This window comes from Platalea leucorodia, assembly GCF_965183815.1.
Source record: "Platalea leucorodia genome assembly, chromosome: 2".
In the NCBI taxonomy this organism is placed as follows: domain Eukaryota; kingdom Metazoa; phylum Chordata; class Aves; order Pelecaniformes; family Threskiornithidae; genus Platalea; species Platalea leucorodia.
In genome coordinates, this window is record NC_138824.1 from 110691092 (window position 1) to 110714700 (window position 23609).

The 23609-nt window shown below is 37.4% G+C and overlaps 1 protein-coding gene across 1 annotated transcript in view; it reads right to left on the minus strand.

The window, feature by feature from the left end:
• Nucleotides 1-2732: 2732 nt before the first annotated feature.
• ROBO1 (roundabout guidance receptor 1) overlaps nt 2733-23609 on the minus strand; it is a gene marked incomplete at both ends in the record, with an annotated part of 537364 nt that continues 516487 nt past the window's right edge. Inside the window, 5 exons of the mRNA XM_082336493.1 lie at nt 2733-2822; nt 8250-8449; nt 9713-10021; nt 17755-17907; nt 19678-20087. Coding sequence (XP_082192619.1) covers nt 2733-2822; nt 8250-8449; nt 9713-10021; nt 17755-17907; nt 19678-20087 — 1162 coding nt within the window. The remainder of the gene's footprint in view (nt 2823-8249; nt 8450-9712; nt 10022-17754; nt 17908-19677; nt 20088-23609) is intronic.

Here is a 23609-nt window from a genome sequence, read left to right on the forward strand (position 1 = left end):
TAGCAGCTTCCTACTGCAGGAAATACAGTTAAGCTCCAGTTTATTTTAGTGAGAATATTCTTTCAAGGAAGGGTGTTTTCCTACATTTTAAAATGGGGTTCAGACATCCTGGTGGGTATCTTGTTGGCACAGCCTTATTAATCTCTCAGTTGTTCAAAAAATGGATGTAGCTGAAATTTCTCATTTGAAAGTGTTACGATGGATAATGTGATAGCCAAACATGGCAAACTCCATCGGAAATATCACCTGTTTTTTGTTTTCTTAAAGCTTTCGTACACAATACAGTAGGAACAAAATAGTGTTTACTTGTTCTTGTTTCAGGGGGAAAAAAAAAAAACCAAAACAAACCACAGGAAACATTAAAGCACATTTTCAAACTCCCTCTTCACCTCCCTTTTTCAACTTTTAATTTTTGTTTGAGGACATGTAACATTTCTGACCAACTCCTTTCCAAGCACTTGTGCACTCAATCAGCTCATCACAGATCAGAGTGCCAGGAGGACCAGAAGTCTAGGGGTTTGCACCCTGATTTCTTTCAAGGTCTGAGACTGATATTCTGGAAACAACAGCTTCTTCAGCCTCCAACATTACAAGGCTTCAGAAACGGAACATCAGCACTGTGCTAGTCTGTCTTTGCGATTTTGATAAATTCTCAGAAGTGCTCTGAGAATGTAAGTTTCAGCTTGTATTCTGTACGGCGGGGAAAAACCGTGGCCTGCCTCACCGGAATGCGATGAGGGTGCCTCCATGAGAGGCTGCAATAGCATGAGCCGCTGCCTGACACGTCGGCAGGATGGCCTGTTAGTAGTGTGCGCTCTGGATTTACTGCCTGCCTCTGTTATAACCAGCCAAAGAGAGCTCTCGAGGATTAGGTTGCCAGTGATGACGTTTTTGGTATCGTAGTACTGTGCAGAGTTTTAAGGGACAAAGTAAAAATTCTCCCTGAGGAGAAGCATTTGCAAAATACTCACCAAAGGCACGGAAGCGCTCAATAAACAAAAAGGGTTTTAGCAAACCAGACAGTCAATCTTCATCCTGTACACTCTATGAAACAGGTTTTGTAGGAAAAAAGGTAAAATGCAAGTGAAAAGATTGTTATAATGCAGGGTAGAAAATTTTAGGTTGATAAACAAACGTACATTCTTTCCCTTTACACCTTGTACACATAAAGCTGATGGTGACTCTTGTGAAGTCCTTCTGAAGCATTCCCCCTACAGTAGCAGCAGCACAGTAACAGCCACGTCCCTCCAAAATGGATCACATAAGAGTGAGCTTAGCTCAAGGAACAGAAGAGATATACATATAAAGCCAGATACATAAAGCCATTTGGCACTCATGTATTGTTTTTATCTGCCTAAATAGATTCTGTTTCCTATAAGACCGGACTCCATTAGCACCTTGCATTGTTATAATATCTGTACAATTATTTCAGGTACCAGTATCCAAGAAATAAAGACTTCAGGATTACAATGGCTTTTGAGTTTTAAGCTGTCTAAGCCATCAAATGCTGCCACCTTTGTAGTATCTGTTAATGATGGCTATGGAAACGAACATTTTGTTTCCATTTTAATTTGTATTAGGAAGGTGAGTGATCAGTGATGTACAGCCTTGGCACGCTGCTGAGATGACTGTGGCAGGACCTACTCCTCAGCTCCACTTTTTTGGGGCTTTTACTAGGTATGAGAAACTGCATTGCTCTGTACCTGGCTCAGCAGAGTGCAATTTCTTTTGCAAACATCTTGTTCAGGAACATAATGAAATCTTTGATTTTGTGACAATAAACATTGCAGAAATAAAGGTTCTTCGTCATTATTTTCATGCTATCCAAATGCTGTAGGAATACCCTATTAGTTACCATTTGCTGAAAGAAGCGGGGTTTGGTTTGCTTTACTTTTGCCCTTCTATGCATCAAAGCCCATAAGGGCTCCTTTACTGTTATTGCTTGCTGCTGACTTTGAATCACACCTGTGCTTGCAGACCGGTGGGAAGCCACAGGATAGAAGTCGATACTAAGTAGTTTTATTCTACATTTCCTGATACTATTCTTGCTAAAAATATCGTAGGCCTGAAAAAAAATTCAATAAACACAATTTTTATCATCATGACTTTTATAGTCAAGCTCCAAAAAAATCTGAAAAGCAATTGGCTCCACTTTATGCCAGTCACAGAGACTAGAGCCGAGTAGGTCCCATCCTCATCATCTCATGCGACAAGCAAGCTGAATGCCACGGTGAATTAAACCCCCACTTTCCTCTTCTGGCAGCTTAAAATGAGCCCATTTGGTGTATATTTAGCAAGGACACAGAACAAAACAAGCATGCAGCAAGGATTTCACTCTTCCAGTGTTCATGGCACTGTGATGGCTATTGTTTGCCAGTCCATAAGGAGGTAATGCCTTTCCAGGGCAGTTCAATTCAACAGGATTTTTGCCATTAGCTTCAATGAGACCTTGGGTTCCTCAGCTCCTCGAGTTTTTTTCTCTTTATCTTCCTTGATTTCCCTTCTCCAGCCTGCCTTCCTGCTTTATGTCTTTCATAGAGACTGGATTCCAGTTTCACCAATTCCTTTTCCTCTTTCTGAATAGGATGGAATTTTTTCCCATCCTCAATATGGACATAAAATGTAAAGGGATCCTCATTTCCATGGTGCCATCTCAAATCTTTGACTGTTTCTGTCAAGCCACAATTCAGTGGCTTGATAAAAAGAAAGGAATAGTTTAAGAAATAATCTTCCTAATCTTCATGCGTTTCACTGTCATAGACAGCACAACTCTGCACTCGTTTTTGTGAAGAACGTATAGGCAACAGAAAAATCATCATATACTATGAAAAAAAAGAAAATCAAACCTGAGTAAACAGTTCACACTGAGATCCACAGTTGGTGTCAATTTTAAAGATTCATCTTGTGATTTGAATTCTGAAATTTTCAGTTAGTTCAATACAAAATGAAGATGTTGAAGGATGTGTCCAGTGAGGATGACGTCTGTGGCAACACTGGGAGTTACTCATGTGTGGGTAAACCTCAAACATCCATAAACGTGTTCGCCTTTCACCCGAGTGACTCAGTTCCCAACCTTAATCTCAGCAAATACAAAACTGTATACACATGTAAATCCACATTTGCAGATACCAGTATCTTCCTGGGTACGCACTAAGCATATTATAATGCTTCTCTTACACAGAAGAAGTCGGACTTTCATTTGCAAAGAATTTTCATCTGTGACATAAGCAAAAACAATGTATAAAAACATTTTCTCCACTTGTAAGTAGATAATTAATTTGGAAGTTTCACTTAAGAAATATAGTAATCTTAATTTTTCATAGATGGTTCTGTTGCTGACAGTAAAGGAATCTTTTAGGAGCTGTGAATACAGAGGTTGGAGACTAGCTTTTGAAAAAGCATACTGCAGAATAGATGTTGTGTTAGGCAGATCCTACATTTTTCCCATGGAAGTTCTTTCTTTCTTAAGTTTATTCAATGAAGATAATAAATTATGGAAAACTGAAACAGAAAATATTAAAAGCAACACATTATGTAAAATTTACACACTAACTAAAGCAATACATGAACCAGGTTGGTATTTTAATAAATAGCTGGTTCTGGAACATAAGAAGTAAGGTGGTAGACAATTCAAATACATTTGCAGGAGTTGAAGCAAATTATGTTGCTGAGGTTTCATGATCAGGTACAGCTAATCTACTCCTATAAAATTTTTGCAAATACACATCTACGGTATATTTGCATTACCCTGAAATAAAACCACTTTGTCATTTATGCTTCAAAAGAAATACTCTTTGGAAAATAAATGGATATATAATGCTAAAATATGTGCAAGGCATTTTCTAAAATTTTATAATTCTGATTTTTTTAGACATCTTTCATAGTATCACAACAAATATTTTGAGTAAAGTCAAATTTAACAGTATCTCATACAGGATTTCACAGAACACACTACAAGAAAAATCAGACTTCTACATCCATTATATTAATTCAGCATACAAATGCTACAGATTTTCTAGTACAATACTTGTTTTCTTCAGGTATACAGCGTAATCGAAACCTCTGAAAACTATTTTCTTCTGTTGTGTTGACTTTCCAATCACTGAATAATTCTTTAGGTAAAGTAGCAATGCGTAAATGACCTAGTTTTACTGTACCTGAGTGTCAAAGACCAAGTCAAGTCAGTATCAACACTGATGAACAGAAGTTATCATTTTAAGACCAAGCTGTTGTATATTTTATCTTCATTATGGTGTTTTTGGCAAGACCACGATGCACTGAGGACCCAGTGTAGGTGCAAGAACCCTGTGACAACTCTGTGATGCACTGTCTCAACATATTGCTAATCACAACTGAATGCAATGACAAAACAATCCAAAAAACTTCTTAGGGAACACAATCAACCATCAAACAAATTTATCATAACTCTTAATAAAAAACCTCATTGGGCAGGATTTCCCACTTACCACTGTTTGAGGTCAGAACTTCAGCTGGACTCTGACATCTACTGAAGCTACGCAGAAGGACATGGACGTCAGCTGGGGATTCGATGTGTGGTTTCCAGTACGTCACCGCGCCAGTAAAGAATGAAGCGAGTACCTGTTATTTCAGGCATGCAGCACCAGTGTTTCTGGACAGATACACCTTACGGAGGTCTACACACTACAGCTGCAACTAGATCGCAGTTTTGTGATGCACTGCTACACCTTTGGCAGCGGCTTAAGCTTTTGTGCCAAGTGATGGCACAAGTGATGGCACAAGTGATGGCACAAGTGATGTGCCAAGCTTTTGTGCCAACTGATGACATGCTCAGGGACCCTGCCTTGAGCTCCACCTCGTTCCCCACACCCTGCTATGGCAATGGCTTTGTCCCAAACCATGAGGCCATTCCCAGTGCCAGGAAAGAATCAGCTGCTGCAGCAGTCTGTGCCCATCAAATCAACCTCTCCTGCCACCTCCAAAGGAAAGGTGCAGGCCAGATGGATGTCTCCTGTGGCACAGTCTGGTCTACAGGCTCCAGTCTGGATTATGTTGGCAGCTCTAACACATGCTGGTCTGAACTCAAGCGTGAGGGCTGAAGACACCCAAAAAAACCCCTCTAAGCAACACAGAAAGGTAACATTTAACTTATTCTACTATCTTAATATCTGCTTCAAAGCTGTAATTACAAAAAAAAAATATACTCAAGACTTACGCCCGATTAAGTTGTCAAGGCTCTAGCGCTCTTCCGTGGCAAGATACTTGGTGCTGTAGTACACTGCAGCACTTTAGGATCTGGCTCCAGAGTGTTTAAAGCTCTTTCAAAAAGGTTTTGTTGACTAAAAGATATAGTGGATTTTTTTTTTTTTTTAACTAGGATCATGGGTGTAGGGTAAGGAAGGGCAAGAACAGGGTGATCAGTAAGAGTACAGGGTTACAAAAATGCAAGAGCAGAAAAGGGACCATCACCTACTTGGTTGTGATCCACGGCAGGACTCTGCTGACCACAGAACGGCTAACGTGCTGGAGGACAGCAGGCACGTAAGACAACTTGTATTTGTGCAGGCCCCAACAAACATAAGACTCATAATATTCATTCCCTTCACATATTTGGATCTTATTTCCTTTGTAACAAATGTATCTCACCCCTGAGGTGAATGCTTTTGTTGGTACAGATTTTCTTCATCAGCTCTCTCTGGAAATTGGCAGGCTAAGAGACGTTTTCGTTATCACAGTTCATAAAGCACCCAGAAATCAGATCTTTAAGGCAATCAATTGTAATTATGTAAAATTTTAGGCTGCATCCAACTCTCCCACTTTGCTCATGCTCCTGTAACTGCATGATTTCAGCAGAACAGATTCTTATCAATAGAAATAAGATCAGAGATGGCCCTAAAATTACGTTTCAGGGAACACAAGAAGCAACGCAAGAAAGAGAATGTATTTGAGAACATTTTTAATAAATAATGTGACAAAAATTACTTTTCTGATTATTGGATCCTCAGTATGCAAAATTATGGCTAAAATATGAGGTTTCTTACATGAACATAATGAAAACATTAATCACATGGATTGTTCCTTTAGTACTGCACACCCTTTCTATGGAACCTTTCTTTAAAAATTAGCTAAATGAAAAATTTCAGTCCTCGGTAAACACCAAAACACTTTTTTTTTTTCTTCTTTTTTTTTTTTTTTTCATTGGGGCTAGTCCTGATAGCTGTCAATAAACAAACACACATTTTTCCATTAGCACCAATGACAAAGAAATTTTATAATTACAAAAAAGATCATAAAATCTACAGACAGAGGACATCATTTGGCAAATTCAATGCAACTAATGCCTCTATTTCAGCTTTAATGATACTCCAATGTTGAGAGAGGCCACAGTAAAATTGATAATTTTCTGTAAGTCCAGGAAGAGTGAGAAGTGTTTTGATTATGGCCCACATTTACGTTTTTTACTTTACCATCTGTCATCATTCAAATATTCCAAATACAAACATAGAGCATTAACAAAAAGATGAAAAATATCCCAAACAAATGCTTAACATTTTCAATAAGACAAAAAAAAAGGTTAATAGTTACAATGGTTTACAAACAAAGTTTAATGATTGTGCTTTTAAAACCAAAAAAAAAAAAAAAAAAGATAAGCAGTGCATTACAAAAAAATTAATCGCCAAGATCAAACAAAACTTCTTTAAGTGGCACTTCTTCTTTAAGTGAATTGACACAAGTAGAGGTCTGAGATTTGGGCCAGTAACAGTTAATGATATTACCCAATCGTTATTAAAAATGTCCATTGATTTTCCTGCTTATTTTCATAAGCATTGTTGAAGCTGAAAATTAGAAAAAGTTTCAGATAAACTTGCTCATGCCATGATTAGGCAAATAGCAATCACATTGGCTTACCTCCTGCCTATCCCAAAGGACATTTTTAATAAGAATGTACTTAATGATGAAAATGGAAAGACAAATCAAAGTACCACAGGGGATTTAAAATGAGTACATATTTACAATAAGAGCCACCTCATCCCAAATTAATTTTACTTGCATTTGTAAAACTGTATCATCTGCAAAAGGTTAGCAAGAGACTGGCAGAAAACAAGACACACGGTCTGTATTGAAATTGCAAGATACCATTTGCACTAACTGCAGACTACAGTGAAACCCCTAGAATAAAACAATGTTCTGCATGGTGTTCACTTTGGGGATCTTTTTAATCAATGCTGTATTACTTGCAATGTTATGGATTGGCTCACTGGTGTACCGGCAGTGTACTAAGTACCGCCTCGCTGGGGAGAAACCTCGGGATCCCAGGCTCCGGAATCCCCTTCTGTTCTAATCCTGAAGCAGCAGCTGGCCCAAGTACCACAAAGAGCAGCTTACCTGCCCTCTTGGGCAGCGAAGGTGATGCACTTAGCGTTACGGAATAGGCAAGGGCCATTCCTAATAAGGAGGGTTTACAAAGAAAGAGTAAAATAAAAACTAGCATTCTGATGGCATGAAGAAAAATGAAAAATTGTACACTCTGATTGCACTGAACATTATTTCTGGCGTCAAACATCATCAGACTTGAGGCATCTTAAGTGATTTTTTTTTTTCTGATTAGATTTTAAAAGCCTGTTACAGTACATGTCGTTGTCTTCAGCTTTCTGTTTCCTGTATTAAAAAAAAAAAGACATAAATGACTAAGTTAGATTTTATTATTTACAGTTTGTTTCACATACTTCTTAAGAGATTTCTTACCTTTAAATAATAACTACTACTTTTAATTACATGCAGCAACATGACTGCATGTTGGACACCCTTTCTACAATCAGGATTTAAATTGAATTAATATCATTAGGCAGAAAAAAAAGAAGGAAAAATGTTCATGCCTTAGTATCTAATAAAATCTAGAACGTTACACTTTCAAAAAATGTGAAAGGCAATATCAAGGTGTTCTTAGATGCTCTAATGCTTTATTTTCACTTTTGAAAGAATCTGTAAAATGCAAAGTGCACATTTAAATGTTGTATTTCTGCAAGTTCTGTTCCATCAGTTTTAGTGTGGTGACAGTTATACCATGCTACATATTACTTGTTTTTTATGTTTTTGACTCATTCTTAAAGTTTCTTTTATTGGATTACACATAACATTAATAGATAGATAAATGTACTAATTTTTCTGAAGAGAAATATTTCTGGTTCAAAAGTGTTTTTTCTTGGCATCTGTCTAAGCACAGCAAATAGCCTTATTCTAGTCATCTTCAGTAGTACAACTGCAGTTACCTCCATCTCTTCTTCTTCCTCTTCTCCTTGTTCATACGCTCCCAGTACTTGCATTTCTGCAACATTCCTTCGGGCTATATTTGCTTGATCTGCCCTCTGTCTACCTCCTGATCCTCTTGATGACATAGAGCTGGAGGAGCTGGGATCTCTAGGATTATTTGATGTTGGAAACGTTGGTCTAGAATACGGCAGGATGTCCTCTGTATGATTAAATATATACATTGTTATGTTTATAAGCCCAGAGACAGTGTGATCCCAAAATTTCTGCATGCAGTTGATTTATTTTACTTTTTATGATCCTCAGTAGGTTTAAAGTGATGCCTGACAGGAATATGAAATACACTGTTTCCCTAATAGAAGCTTTCTCGAGGAAATTTATAGTATTCACGTGGTAACATTCACCACAGAAAAACTAATTCATGATTACTGTCCACTTGATTTCAATTTGTGATCACTGCTCTATGTTCTACAGGAAAATGAAGAAAAAAACCAACCCTGGCAGTATATTTTCGATATGACTGAGTAGGAGGAAATGACACTACATGCATGACACTCGCAAGGAGCTCACTGCATCTAAATATTAGACCCTGTATTTCTCAAATTCAGTTTCAAGCAAAATGAGTGGGCATGTTTTACAATTTCAGCACCATCCTCTTAAGGTAAACTTCTAATAACTTTTCTCTATAGTAAGCCACTGTAATCAGTACCAATCTCTTTACTAATGTGCCCATTTAACCAACTTACTGCCCAGTCACCCCTGTTATTAACCTCGGACACCTGTAGGAAGAAAGGACCAGGCATTTGTATGAATCTGTGTTCAAAGCCTTAGTGAACACTTGGGAAATTCCATTAATCATGTTCCATTAATTAGTAATCTTACCCACTTCCATAAACAAGAGATTACATTGATCAGGTCTGATTCATATAATGCCATGTCAGTTAGTATTTATAACTAATTCATTACTACTATCGCTTTCTTATTTTTTAAGCAGGACCAGGTTTACAAATAGACAAAAACAGGCCAAGTGCCAATTCTTTGGTAGAAATGTTAACTAACTGACAGATCTACTATCTGACTTCACTCAGTTCCCTTGTAAATTAGATTATAATTAGACAGATTAGACGTAACTAGACTATAAATGTATGGTAGGGGCAAGGACACTGATCCTTCCAGCTCTCAAGGAATATTTCTGTTCGGGCTTCCTCAGCATTAGCTTTAACACATGATGGGTGCATAAGGAAAGCAAGATAGAAAATCTATGTTTTTCAGGAGCTTTTGTTTCCATTTTACCCTAATGAGAACCTGCAACGTGACCTGCATTAGCACGTATAATTACAACAAACGGTGACAATTCAGCAGACCGAACTTCACTCGCACCATTGGTGTGAGAGACCTGGAAAGAGCTGCCTCTTCCTGTGAACAACACGCAATACTTCATGAAAACCAGAGAATGCAAAATAACCTTGAAGAAGATGAGTTTTTGCTGGTGTGCCTTCTCGTTTTGGTGCTTTATTTCCTCGCAGTTTCCCATCATTTTGCTGTTCCTGTGATTCTCTCCGCTCTCCTGAATTTGTCCGCACGTCTGAATGCTGTCGCCCATCCACCCCGTCCCTCCCCTTGTAGCCTGCTCCTTTCCTTTCCGCAGATCTGTCTGTCCTCGCTTCTATAGAAGCAAGTTTTGGCAACATGACTGGCCGCACCTCCAGCTGTGATTTGGACTGGGCGGTTGGTGATTTTATAGCTGGAGGTGGCACAGGAGGGGGTGGCAAGTCTACAAAGTTGAAAAAGAATAATAATTACAATGACATCATATACTAATGAAATTAAGAAATAATATTTAACTTCCACTGAAGAAACAGATGCCCTATTTACTTTCAGCCCTCCCTCTGCCCTTCTCTCTCCACCCCAAAAAGTGTTATGTTAATATTAGAACTGCTGATGGGTGTTTTTCCAAAGCTTGAGCCTTAAAAATGCAAAGTAAAGACCTCTCACTGCCTTTTCAAATCACAATATTTTCTTAAAAATCATTACAAAAAGCTGTAATAACGTTTAAGCACTTGGATATTAATATACCAGTTATGGGTATCAACATAGAGTTAAAGATATTAACATATCTTTGCTGATATTTATCATTTTGCTAAGTCCACTCAACAACACAGCAGCCTGTGCTATAGTTACTGAAGGTCTTCAGTGTGCTGAGTGTTAAAGTAAGTCGGCTGGGGTGTAAGAATGTATATCAGATGCACTGCTGATATACATAAGGACAAACCATATTAATTATTGCATTCTTCTTTCAAAATAATAGGTTAATCTAAAATACATATCCCTAATGTCTGTGGGTATCCCATGAGATATAAAAAAATCCACACTCAATCAACAAAGTAACAGGCTCTCAGGAAGAACAAAAAAAGAAAAAAGACACACAAGACTTTGGAATTTGTCTCCTTACGTTAGCACAGCTTAAGGGGTTCTAAGATTTTGTGTATTTTTAAATAGCATTTATAAGGCACACATATGTTTTACTTAGTTAAATTTTTCTATTCCTGCATTAAGACTTAAAACTAGAATGTGCAAACTGTTCATCAGGATACAATAGCGCTCTGTGGAAAATAAAATGTGAGGGAAAAAAAATGTAAAAGTCAAACAAGGAAGCGACGACACAAAAGCGGTTCACAACGAAGCTGTAGGAACAAACCACACGCACATAAGAGAACAACAGGTTAAAAAAAGTAAGATGTGAAAGGTGTTTCCGAGGTTAATATTCTCAAGTGAGATTGCTAAAAAAAAATAACAGCACTATTAAAAAATGTAACTTCAGCATTTTATAATACTGTGCATTCATTCTTTCTACTTCCACAAAAACCTTGGAGCAGCTGTGTTTTTCAAACACCATCACTATATATGCAGCTAATTCACAGTCTATTCAAGAGAACATTTCAACTGAAAATTAACTAAATTGGGCCCAAGAATAAAGGTAGTACTCCTGAATAAGAAAAAAAAAAGGCATATAACACATACATATAAATTCAGATATGGCAGATGCCAGATATTTTTGAGAGGTTTTCCAGTGACACAAAGCACAAATGACTCGATCTAGCCCTGTGGAAAGGTGTAGCAATGCAGAATTCAGTGCTCTATGCAGGCTTACTGGGCACCATCCTCCATGTTAAACTGGTGACATAACTTGGAATTGCCCTTGACCTGTTTTAAATATGACTAGAAATTTAATCAGTTGTCTAGACTGGGATGATGAGGAAGAAAGATGTCATGAAGTTCGTTTCCTAAGGTTGGACATACTTCAGGTAAATGAGATCTGTAACATCATTCTTGCTGCATTAACTCCACTGTCTTCGTAAAAAAAGACAAAGAAAAAAAAAACCCCACAAGAAACCAACCAAGCAACCAAGAAAACTTCTCCTTGTTCTAATTTATGGCTTGAATAAGGGACCAAATGCATTTAACAAGAAACACAGGAACTTCTTTCCTTCTGTTCCTCTTAGCTAAGAACAAGCTGGACAACTGGCCTTACATTCCTTGCAAATCGTGTAGGGTCGTTTGTTTTTCAAACTCTGGCAGTTTGGGGAACATCAGTTTTAGAGAGTAGCTAAAGGTAAACAATTGAATACTGACAATTTCAGCATCTACTTAACACCATTTGCAGATGTCTTTTATGAAAAAGCATTATCATTTCCAAAACTTGAGAAGGCATAATGTAAATTAGCTGGAAGCCTCGATATACTAAGTGGCTGAATCAAAATAATTTTATTTATGGAGTGGGAATTATTGGACTATAAAGTAAGAACAAAGACAGATCTGTGGGCAATGGACTGGACTTGTTTAACTGAGAGAACTAAAACAGTAAAATGGAGAGGCACCTTCTGATTCAGTAAGATATGAAATACAACAGATTTTGGCAAGAAAGTACATAATCAGTTATGTTGCATTCCTTTGTTCTCTATAATGCTTTAAACATGATTTACAGTGGTAACCTCTGTCCAATACACAACCTTAACAATGAAACTCTGTAATTCCACACATCAGAGAAGCATTCAGATTACCTCCTCTATGCAACTAAAAATACCCTGTGAGCTCTAGCCACCAAAGAGCGAACCAAACCACTCTCACTGTGCTGCCCAGTCCTGTAGATGCTTAAATTCAATATGTGCCTACAAGTGTGACATTTGGATCACAGGGCTCCATAGGCACGTGAGCTTAAGTGTCAATACCTGCTCCAAAAAATCCTGGTCTGAAGAAGTATATAACCTTTTATAATTCAACAACTAGGTGAAAAATCGTGTGAAGACCTCAGAGTAGCATGTGATATGTTTCCTGAAAGCCCAGTGCATCAGACCATGTCAGATCCAGCCCAAAGCTTATCAAGCACAATACCTGTTCTTCAAAAGCAATGCTGGAGATGGTGATGGTTCCCACCTTTTGCAGAATACTTTTAGTGATTATAGAGCTTGGTCATCATTTAAAAAATAAGATAAACTCTTCATTAGCCTGGGGAGATTCAAAGAATATTTTCCTTTCTCTGGAAAACATTCTTCACACATGTCTTCTCTCAGAAAAGGACACACCAACTCAGAAGTGTAGGCTTCTGGAACCACAGTTGTTCATGCAGTATCTTGTGTCTCACATTCCCTGCTCACTGTCTCTATTAAATTATCAGAGCACTGAATAGCCCTTCTGCTGAGCCTGTTGATGTAAAGGCAGTGTAGGCACTTAATACCAAGCCTTTTCAGTCACCCTTGGAGCCAGTCTCCAACAGCTGTGGCACAGCAATGCACTGGCTGAATACCAAACGGAAGGAACAGCATCTTTCCTGTAGCCTATAAAATACAACTTGGAACAAACGACTTTATTCAAGAATCCCATCCAGCTACACAGGACAATGAACAAAGTGGTGTTAAGTCTTGACGATGGAAAGGCAAGATGCACTGATATAAAAAGTTTCATAAAATGGCAGTAACTCTATGGTACAGTAATAACCAAAGAAAATTGATATTCTCTTTCAAGAACATTTTTGCAACCTGCAGGGAAACTATAAGAATCTTCATTATAACACTGAGGAGAATCCTTTACAGAGGAAAAAAAAAAAAAACAACTTTTCAGAGGTCAACACTATTACACCGCTGTGGTATTTATTTTAACAGCTCAGATCACAGAGAAAATCCAGATTCAATCTGCCTCCTCAAGTACAAACTGGCACGCTTCTTATTAAAAGGAAAATGGAAGCTTCCATTGTAAGGAATAAAAAATAAATCACGAAGCAACACCAAACCAATATAAAGAACTCAGAAGTATTTGTTAAAGGTCAGCTGTGCTCACATGTTTCATTCGTCTACGTATTACTGTTGTACTGCTTCCCATGTAACTAAAACAATTAATGGATGCCACTTCATAGCACGGCCTACAGGGGAAACCTTCCATATATGTCTTTTGAAAGGAGCGATGATAATTTTCTAAATGAGAACATATACAGGAATCATGGGATAAGCAAAACACCAGTGGGGAAAAATAATCTGCTAAGTTAGTTTGGCACTAAAGTGGGGAAACCACAAATAAGCACAAAAAGATGAATTGTAAGTAGTGACAAATGAGGGGAGCATCCTTATTAGACAACTCTGTCTTTTAAGCTCTATCGGGCTGTAAATTTCTACAGACATACCCTGAAGAAAACAGCAGAGTTATAGATTTGATACAACATTGGAGAAGATACAGAGTGAATTTTTTTCTATCGCATATTTATGCAGGCATGCAAAACTCAAGATTGCTCCTGACTTAGTAAAGCTTTAAGATCATTTAAGATTCCTAGATACGTAATAAGCTCAGCTACTAGGTATTTTCATGCTTTATCTTTCAAGAAACATGGCTCAAACTGTACGTAATAACTGGATGAATAAATAGATACAGCAAAACACAATATGATGTATAAAAGCAGTGGATTGTTGGGTTGTAGGGTTTTTTTTGGCTGTATGTACATTTACATAATGCTTTTATCAAAACCATTTTCACTCCACAAAAACTCCTTCAGTAACAAAATCAACATTTATGAAATATCTCACAATGGAATCAGAAGTAAGGACTGCAAAGAGAGCAGGTATCTGAAAATTATTGTCATTCAATAACAAGCTGTTTTTTAGCAGAGGTAAGAAATGCATTCCTACTTATTTTTTACCTTGCTGAAATTTGTGCAGAATAGATTTATTTGTACTGCACAGGCAAACGGAGACAAAAGTACAAATGACACCGGCATGCAAAATGGCTTAACATTTCAAAGTAAAAATTCAAGGAAATATTTGGCAGATATTTAATTGCCTTTTGTGAGAAATTCAGCTGCCCTAACGCCATGTCATTGATAACACTGCTAAGTAACTCAGTTACAGTCTCAATCAGTTAGTTGTGAAAATGTTAGTATTTTTTCCTTTGTCACTCAGAGATTTAAAAAAGAATCAGGATTTAAAACCTCGTGTGAACTGTCGATGGCATAATTTCTATTGAAAGACCTACTGAATCGAAGCAATGACAAAGTACTTTATCGTTTTTACCTAGATGCTTACAATTCCAAGGGCTTGTAACTACTAATAAATCAGTTCAAGACAGTCCTGAAGAGACTGTCATATATACAATTTTAGAAAAGACAGAAATATTTTTTTAAAATTTGGTTTCTTAAATTAAATATGTAAGTAGGTCATGCAAGGTTGAGAAGGAAGATACATGGTTTAGTTGGTTCTTGTAATGCACTCTTAGTAGCTAACTCTCTAAAAGGCTAGATGAAGAGCAATTAAAAATTCATACATTTTAATCCTTACCACCTACTGAGCAAAGATTTTTAGCAACAAATACGGAGAACATTTCATCGCCTGGATGACTGTCAAGGAGCAAAACAACTGAGCTGAAATCCCATTCCACATAAAGTAGAAACTGATTTGAACTAAGGCTAGCAGAAAATAAAAAATTGTTACTACTTGTACGATGCAGAGTAGATCAGAGAGCACTCTCCTTTATTTAAAAAAGGGTAGTAGTAGACCTTTAACTACTACATGAGTAACAAACACACTTTAAGAAATACCACTCTCTCTCACAAATCTTGCTGTATAAAGAAAAAAACAATACAGAATTTTTTAACACTTACATATATTGCTGCTGATAATACCCTTGGCATTTTCAACCATTCATGCAAAGACTTAATTTATTGATGTATCCTTTCTGTCAAACAATCATGTAAATTCTTCATGACACTGGTATTTCATGGAACTGCTAGCAAATACTAATTCAGCTAATTTGGAAACAGTAGAAAATTCTTTATATGTGAAAATAAATTCCATTTTAAAGGCTGAGAAAGTAATGAAGCAATTTCTTTTTCTCTTTTTAGTATTAATTCAATGCTTCCAGCCACCAACAAATGCTACTACAAACACACGTATGTTCACCCACTATGAGGAAAAAAAAATCTTTGTATCAGGCACTCCTTTTTAAAAAAAAGATAAGTAACAGTGTTACATCAAGCCAACAGAAAAACCTAAGTATATCTGGGAAAGGTCAATTATGCTTAAATGTTTCATTCATATCTCCATATCACTATTGTCCACTGAAGGAAAACAAATAGTAGATATTATTTATAGATAATTCTAAAGAGACAATAAACTAGATGTGGCTAATAAAATGAATGGTTAGAATCTTCAGTAAGGTTCCAAATATGCTTATGTAAATGGATTGAGGAGAAAAAAATAGTAATAATAAAAAATCAAAACCAAAAAAGCCCTTCAACCTTTGAACTGGGTTTTATTAGTTCTGCAGAAATTAAAGCCATAATTTGCTGTTCTCTGAATGACCACACTGTATTGCACACTAAACAGGTTAGTGGAAATTCTCACCTAATTAGAAAATACGCTGAAGTAAGCAGGTGCTATATAACACAAAACAAATATCGATCATGACTGTCAAATCTATTGCAATATTTAACCACAATGCTCTATGATGTAACTTTGTATAATTACTTTCATAAAAACCTGTCATCAAATACAGCGCCACCTCTTATTTACTCCTGTGTTAAAAGAAAATGGCCATATAAAACTCCTGTTCAGATTTTATTTCTGATGTCCTAGCTGTTGTGTTTGTATTGAGGTTTGACGCTCAGCCAATTATTCAGTTAAGAGCATTCTCTTCAAGAGAATAAAAGCTGATAAAATGTCCATAAAATCTTGCATAATGTCATTACAAGAGTCTCAGAAACGTAACATTTCTGGTACAGTTTTGGGATTTACACCTTGTGTTGTCCTTTCACAGAAGCAAACATGCACAAAACCACTGTAATAACCTCTTGAAATCAGATAATATTCCAACAGCTCAGTTTCACTGACAGAAGGGGCCTGGGCATAAGCCAAGAGGCCCAGGTGCACTGTGTCATGCCAGTATTTAATGCAGCCTAATATCAGATAGATGCTAGTGAGAGAAAATACTCAGAATAAAGTACAGATAATAGCACGGACAACCACTCATTGCTAAATTACTTCTGCTCATCGTGCTGTGAGCTTTGTATTAAATTTTTTCGTCAAGTGGCAGGAATCATAGGGAGAAGTGGCTTAAAACTCCCTTCTTGTAACCCTGGATAAGGATCTATAACATTAGGCTTTCATATGATAATGGCAAATGATGCCCCTCTTTGAAAAATTTCAGACTGGTAATGAAAGTCCTAATCAGATTGTTGTTGCGGAGAACCAGGAGGTGGGGAACGATGCCTTACTTTCCCCTCCCCCCCGTTAGCAAATTTAGCAAACTTGACAAGATGGGTTAAGTCTTGGAGAATTTATCTTACATGAATTTCCAACAAAGCCCGTGGGTTGTTTTATAAAACTGGAAGGTAGTGCTTTAATAAAAGCTGCACCACCTGAGGCATTTTCATTAAAGGCTCTCTCTAGACAACATCACAATGTTTGCATTATCCTCCTACACTCCCGAGAGAATACAAGCACTACCTTTTCAGCAAGAGTTGATATTGTGTGTGAAGGCACGAAAGACGACGATTAGATTTTCCTTTTACTCACAAAGTAACCGCTTGCAACAATGCTGTGGTGAGGATTAAAATTCATTGATTCGTGTTGCCCACCATTTGAATGGTAAATTGTTTTTTTCAGGAAAAGATACATTCTGGAGGTTTTAATAGTTAGTCATGTGAACAAAGGTTTTAATGCTAACCACACATTACTCTCAATGACTGTACTATTTATGCTATCTGGGGTCTTAAATAATGACAGTAATTAGCCGATTAGGACACTACAGAAAACAGGTGCAAGGGTCTGGAGTGGAGGCATCAATGTGCAGTATTAAGGAACTCTGGCATTTAAAATGATTAATCCGTTCAGCGTGTTTAGCAACAGGAAACACAAATCACTGAATTCTGAAACATAACGTTATCTCTGTGGAAAAATTTCACACACACGCTCTGAATGCATATTTAGAAAGGTTCACTGACGTTTTCACCCGTTTCAGTGGACTCACCATCTGTGTAGACTTCTCTGCGCAGATGTCCTGGCTGGTGTTTTTGCTTTTTGGCAGGTCGGACCTTCTGTATTACAACAGCACTCATGTTGCTGTCAGTAGACACAGGGCTGGTGGGTCTAGGACAGTGTGATGCATGAAAATGTCTACGGCCTGGAAATTGTTACAGAACAATAGCTATTATTTTCCTTATCTAAAATATGACGTTCCATACTTTCTCTTTTTTCATATCAGAATGACCTAGCTATACAGAACCTGAAAATACACTGTTGGAACAATAATAAAATTCTCATCCTTCCTGTAATCAGTTTTAGAGTGAGCTGTAACTAAATTGAAGTATTTGGTATCCTATCAGTAGGCAGGTTGGCTTAGTTTCACAGAAATTATCCAACTGGTTGGTAGCTGGTAGCTCCTGCCCCAGGAAGCTGAACACCATCGGCAGTCAAGCACAGGCAGGCTTTTCGCCTTCCAGAAACAACATAACATTTCAGTTTCAAAAGGGGTTTCACCTCCCCTAGCTCTGGCAGTGCGAGGTCACCGATGCCAGAAGCAGAGCAAGTCACTAGCAGGTCTCAGGTACAGATGCCCCCTCCGCCACTTTGAGTGAATTACCAGGAATGCATCAGGAATGTACGACTAGCATTTTATCACAGCTTATTTGCAGATAAGTGTCACGTTTTTAGGATGTGTAGTCAGGTACGGGCAATATAAATACATAAAAATCACTGGATAACATGAACTTAACTGTTGTAAAATGATTTACCTGTAACAGGAATGGGATGTAAAAAGACTTCTAAATATATAAATTTACACACACATCGGCACACATATTTATATGAAAGTATATGTATAAAATGGATAAAATCCTGGCTCCGTGGGTAGGAATGGGAGTTTTGCCACCTACTTCAATCGGCCAGGATTTCATCCAGAATTACTAAATTACCTCCCCTCTCACTCTTCGTGATGAACAGCTGTGTTGAAATGAAACAAAGGACTGTTAACTGGGAGAGGATATCAGAAATGGGAGGATGGTTGCAAATCTGTGGAGTCAGGGTGGACACAGTTGTGACAGAGTACCTCTTCTCCAGGTTTAGCAGTTTGATTGGCAAAACATTCATGGATCTGCTTGAAACCCACATCCCACCCTGCGGTATTCTTATTTCTTAGCTGAGCTATAACAATATCCACTGGGCCTAGTTACTGATCAGGTTACTGATTACCTGTATATACCCACTGTTACTAGTAACCAGTATGTTGTAAAACACTAAATATTTCAAATATCATATTTCATATGTTCAGTGGTGATTCAGGGGAAAAGGAAGAAACATATGCATAAGGCCTTGCTGCATATTCATAATCTATAATCTAAACCGCAACTAGTAACAGCTGTCAAATTATGAAACCAACACAAACGCAGTTCATCTCGATAATACAGCAGTAAGAGCTTGAACAGCATTCTCCAAAAGATAACAAAATATAAAATGGAAAACAAATATATTACAAATTTTTTTCAAATCCAGGGGAAATATGACTCTAAAGGTTTACTGCTTATTTGGACATTTCAATACAGAGGGATTAAATCTCCCATGAAGAGTGACTGAAAACACTGGGAGCCTTATACTAGGAAAAGGACACAATTCTGTAATCCTTTTTTTTTTTTTTCCTCATTCAGTTCTGGGTGGAAATCCACCAGCGGGGTTGAGGTTTGGCAGTAATCAAGAAGACCAAAAAATTAGGAACTACTTATGAGAAAACAAAGTAGAGCAGCAATTTGTTTGAACTGTTTCACCAAAACTCCTTTTCTGACTCTCTGAATTTCTAAATGTCATAAGAACAAGAATAATCCAGGAAGCAGTTGTGGATAAATACATTTCACAATGGCCTTTTTTTTTTCTTCTCCCATCAAATAGAGGACAAACTCACCTCCTGCTGCATCCTGCATTTGACGTCTGGCTACTTTCAGGCCAGCATATTCCGCAGCTGCTGCAACAGCCTGTGCAAAATCTGCATCGGTAAAAAATGATCCATCTGAAGAGCTAACGCTAGACCGCCCACTTGAGATGTTATCTTCTTCGGAGGCTGAACCCCAGCCATTGATCATGGACCCTGTTACAGAGCTCTCCAAATCCCCAACGCTGGAGGCAGGTGTCTGCTCAAGGCCACGCAAAAGGAGCCTTCTGTTCTGCATCTTGGCAACCTCTACATCTGCCTCATCCTCTTCCTCTTCTGGTGCGTCAGTATCCATATCAGAGACCAAGGGCCCTGAGATATATCCATAGGTATGTGGTGGGGAGATAGGCCTCGGAGGGGGTGGAGGACTCACAGGTTGACGTCTGCATAAAAATACAAGGGTAAGAAGAACTGAAGTCACGTAACATAGTCAGAGGAAATATCAGGTTGATGAAAATATTTATTTCCCAACAAGCTTGACTTGCCTTTTTAAATCAACAGAATTTATATCTGAAAGGTTCTTGGTTGGTTGTTTTTTTTAGTTTTTATTTTTGCTGCAAATCAGAACTGACTGACAGCTATGTAGTTTGAAATCTACCACAAGGAAATCTGATTTTTTAATACGGTTCCTTTATCACTGGTTTCAATGAAAATTGGCTTATTTCGCATAAAGCTGTTCGTTTGTCCTAAAGCAGCACATGTACAGCTAGGCAAAGAGCTGGTTACAGTTCATGTGACTATTCAAAAAAATTATTTGTGCACCCTTGAGAGTATGAGCAAAAGAAGTGTCTGTATATTGCTCTAGAAGCTTGAAACTATCAATGTCAACAGATGCCTCTACTCGAACAGATTGTTCCATAAACATTATCTTCCCTCCACGCACCCCAATGATTCAGAAATATATGAAAAGAGATACTATTATTTCATTATTTTTTAAACTGGGCTAGGTGATACTATAAAGAAAGAATAGTCTACCATAACGTTAGTTCTAGGTCTTAAGGATACCACAATGCATACAGACGTATGGGTTAATTTATTTTGAGCTTAAATCATCAGTAATGGTGTCTCCAGCTTAAAGAGGCAAAGTATTAGATAACATTAGATCAATGTTCAGTTTAGTTAATACTTCACTCAGAAGTCCCAGGCAGTAACATTGTCAACAGTTTTTCTTCACAGGGCCACAGGCATGCTCTGTAATTGCCATTTGTCTGATAGGAAGAAATACTTTCTGCAGGAATGGCTGTACTGTTGGCTTTGCTTACCATGAATTTCTACTGCAGTCTGCTTTGCAAAAATTTCCAAAGTAATTTTCCTTTGTCAATTTTTCCTTCTTATTATCTCATTGACAAATGGTGACTCTCATAAATTAAATCTTTTCTTTTTGGGGGAATGCAATTTTTTTATTTTAATAAATGGGAATACTTACTGATTTTGAAAAGAAAATTTAGCAAGGAAAAACCTAATACTTTGTGGCAAGAGCAAGCTGGAACCTCCCTGGACTACATCATCTAGCTGCTGTTTTCCACTTGCTGTATTAAGTACTGAATGGAATGAAGAAAAGGTCAGTTAGGGATATATACCCAATAATCCTTTAATAAACCCCCTCTCCCCCCAAATCCCAGAAGCCATTGCTGCATGGGAATTTCTACCTGCCTTTGACTAGAGACCTTGCCCAATAAAGTTTTACTGCCTTAATTTAAAGCTCTTGTGACAACTGTCCTTGTAATATATTTGCCAGTCTTCCTATCCTCTAGGTTTTGGTATTAGGAGACAGGCAACTGGTTACAAAATATGTTAGGGTTCTTGAAAATATAGTTTGCCTGCCAACCTTTAAGGATAAGCTAATTGAGAGCAGCTGGTTCATGGGCATACAGAATTAACAATACTTCGTTCACTTTGTCTGATGCAGTGGTTCTCGCTTTAACAGTGACATCGTTTCCTGTCTCAGCTCTCCCTTTAACATTGACATCATCTGCTGTCTCACTAAATCTTTAGTTTTTTTCTCTGCTTGTCCACTCTTCCAGAGCACATATTTCTAGTTCAGTTTACTATACTTGTAGCAAGCTGACCAGACAGAGAAATATTACAGTACACCATCACCACCAGAATCATATTCTAGATGTCTGATTCTGATCAGAAATTGAGATAATATTCAGCAGAACTACAAGTAAAGCTAATAAAAAGTATGACAAACAGTATTTTAGACATCATTGTCACTATAAACCCACCATTTACAAAACCCCCGCCAACAATACAGAGAGGCACCACTCAGAATGTATTCTTAATTGGAAAGTATTGTCACACCATGTTCAGAACAGAAACCTCCCTCCCAGAATGGGCTACAGCTGTTGAGCACAGTACATCCAGCTCCTAAACAGCAATGCCATGGGTCATATCAATGCCATTAGACGGAAAAGGTAGTCAGCCAAGCCTTACAAATCAAGTAAATAGAATTATGAGAATCTTTTTTAACTGATGAGATGGATGTAGCAAAAAGAAAAGAAACAATGTTTGAAAAAGTAAGATAAAAAAGACAAATTTAGTCACTAACAATTCTAAGACTTTCAGCAAAGCTAGACTTTACTGCTTGTTTAGGAAGAACAAAATAAATATACATTCTATTTTTTCAGTTCATTCAATGAGTAAGCTGTATGCCCTAGGAGCTTAAACTGGAACATCCTTCCAGATACTTCTGCCACTTCTTTTGATGATATTTATGGTGACTAGCCATCAGTCTTTGTGTTGAGCGAACCACCTACTTTCCAGGAGCTGCTGGCTGGTTACGCATGTTTGCATACATCTGCTCCAATGCCTACTCCATTCTGTATGTCAGCACACAATTCCCACTCTCCAGAACATGGTAGCTGAGGTTCTGAAATGTCGCTCACAACACATCGCTCACTTAGCATTTCCCTTTTCCATTAGCGCCCAGCTAGTTTAACCTCTAAATAATCCAGAAAAGTTAGGTGATTAAAATGAACACTTCTGTGCCCTGACACATAAGGGCCAATGGAAATTACAGGAAAATATTATTAGCCACCCACTAATAAAAAGAATGATTTTAAAGACTCAGGAAGACACAGGAAGAGAAAAAGATACACAGTGCAAGAACTGTCACCATAAAGAATAAAGAAAACAAAACAAGGCAGACCAAGTAGAAGTAGGGAGCAAAAGTAAAAGCAGATATAGGCCCTTTAAAAAAAAGGATTAATAACTACTGCTTACTTAAAAAAGGGAAACATAAAAATGAACTAACTTTTCAAAAAACATTCTGGAAAATGCGTCCATAAATGTCCAGTAAGCTCTATTAATAAAATCACTGTTCTACAGTCTACTCGGCAAGACCAAATTATTTTCATCATAATAGGCTTGCATATCACTAAAAAGTATGACTAGAATATTGCAGGTAAGTTTGTACATTTGTGGTAACAAACTATGTGCAAACCACTGGAGGAAAAAAATAATAAAAGAAACATAATTTGGGATGGAAAAGCTGTGCCTTCTTAACAAAAAGCAAGACAAGTAAGCATCATACATAAAAAGCCTCATTCAGAATTCAGTGTTTTATGGCAGAAAAGCTGTGAGAGTATATATGCAAAATAGTTTGTACTAAAAGCAACTCAGAGAAGAAGAAAAGAAAATTTCCCTGCAACAAATATCTGTCTTTATTAATGTTGGACACTCCTTTAAATAAGGGTAGGTGGAAATGTTAAGAAAATTCTGCAAGCAATAATTTCCTATATTAGGATTTATGAGAGGAGGAAAATCTATAGGTTATATAAATTATATATTTATATATATTCATACAGATTGGTGACAAGTTAATTGCACAGTTACTGTGAAATAATGCATGCTATTTTATGGTAATAATGCAGTAAATCTATTGGAAACAATGGAACTGTAAT